Raw genomic sequence first — 1,830 nt, forward strand, 5'->3', positions numbered from 1 at the left:
GTATCTCTCGCCTGTCATATCTCTCCCAACGCCGAGATCCATCATAGAGACATTATCTCATTATGTCTCCTGGTAACAAAGTGGGGAGCCACTCCACCCACACACACACACACACACACACACACACACACACACACACACACACAGACACACACACACACACACACACACACACACACACACACACACACACGAGGAGGAGTGGATTAGGGATTGAGCCTGCGGGCAACAAAAAGATCCCTGCAAACCCGCCCCCAGGCACAGACACGCACACACGCACACACACACACACACACACACACACACGCACACACACACACACACACACACACACAGTACACACACACACACACACACACACACACACAACGCTAGAACACTGCAGCGGCGCAACAACCGTCGCTAGGCAGTGGAGGCTGGCGGGGGTAGAAATCGGAGGACGGACGTACGTGTGTTTGACCCCGTCCCTCGTTCCGCTACTACATGCATTATAATGAGCCTGTTTTCCCTGTTTTTCTTTCTCTCTCTCTCTTATACCTCCAACCCCCTCCCTCCAACCCCCTCCCTCCAACCCCCTCCCTCCAACCCCCTCCCTCCAACCCCCTCCCTCCAACCCCCTCCCTCCCAACCCCCTCCCTCCAACCCCCTCCCTCCCAACCCCCTCCCTCCCAACCCCCTCCCTCCCAACCCCCTCCCTCCCAACCCCCTCCCTCCCAACCCCCTCCCTCCCAACCCCCTCCCTCCAACCCCCTCCCTCCCAACCCCCTCCCTCCAACCCCCTCCCTCCCAACCCCCTCCCTCCCAACCCCCTCCCTCCCAACCCCCTCCCTCCCAACCCCCTCCCTCCCAACCCCCTCCCTCCAACCCCCTCCCCCCCACCCCCTCCCTCTCCAACCCCCTCGCTCCCCAACCACCCCCCCCCTCCCCAGCCTCAAGGCGGTGCTCTCCACCCCCCCCCTCTGCGGGGCGTTGGACCTCTCCGGCATCCCCCTGGCCGTGCGCGACATGGAGCGCCTGTGCGCCTACCTGGAGCGCCACGCCCGCTGCGTGTGCAGCCTGGAGATGGGCTTCACCGAGCTGACGGACGAGGCCTTCCTGTGGCTGCTGCCCACGCTGGCGGCGCTGCCCGGCCTGGAGACGCTGGCCCTCAACGGCAACCGCCTGACGCGCGCCGTCCTCAAGGAGCTGACGGACGCCCTGAAGGACCCGTACACCTTCCCCACCGTCACCTGGATCGACCTGGGCAACAACGTGGACATCTTCTCCCTGCCGCAGCCCTTCCTGGTCAGCCTGCGCAAGCGCTGCCCCAAGCAAGGGAACCTGCCCACCATCCTGGAGTTCGGCGAGAGCCAGGCCAGCGAACCGCCAGTGGGGGGCGGAAGGGGAGAGGGGGAGGGGGAGGAGGACAGGGATGAGGCGAACAGGACAGAGAGCATGGGGGACCTGAGGTCCGAGGAGGTGGAGGGGGAGATGGATGACGGAGAGATGGAGATCGAGGAGATGATGGGGGAGTTGCTGGACTTTGACCTGGAGGTGCAGGGGAAGGAGGACGAGACGGAGGAGGATAGCATGTGGACCATGGAGGAGAGGAGGATGGGAAAGAGGGGGGAGGGGGAGGAGGCGCAGGGGCGGGGGGAGCGAGGGGGGGGAGCGGCGGAGAGAGTGGGGAGGGCGGAGGGAGAGGAGGAGGAGGACACGCATAGTCACTCCTCCCACCTGTCGTGCTCGAGCCAATCACAGCACTCCTCCAGAGCCGTGGAGCTAATAAAAGAGGAGGAAGAGGAGGATGATGATGACGACGTTACTGACCACTCGGACCACCCGACCTGA

The 1,830-nt window shown here is 63.9% G+C and overlaps 1 protein-coding gene across 1 annotated transcript in view; it reads left to right on the forward strand.

Annotated features, from left to right (window-relative positions):
• The window catches only part of lrrc75a (leucine rich repeat containing 75A), a gene marked incomplete at both ends in the record, with an annotated part of 32,656 nt that extends 30,826 nt beyond the window's left edge, over window positions 1–1,830 (forward strand). The window contains one exon of the mRNA XM_080549317.1: window positions 930–1,830. Within this exon, the coding sequence (XP_080405443.1) occupies window positions 930–1,830 (901 nt within the window). The remainder of the gene's footprint in view (window positions 1–929) is intronic.

Source organism: Nansenia antarctica (genome assembly GCF_963989245.1).
Source record: "Nansenia antarctica genome assembly, chromosome: 19".
Taxonomy (NCBI): Eukaryota; Metazoa; Chordata; class Actinopteri; order Argentiniformes; family Microstomatidae; genus Nansenia; species Nansenia antarctica.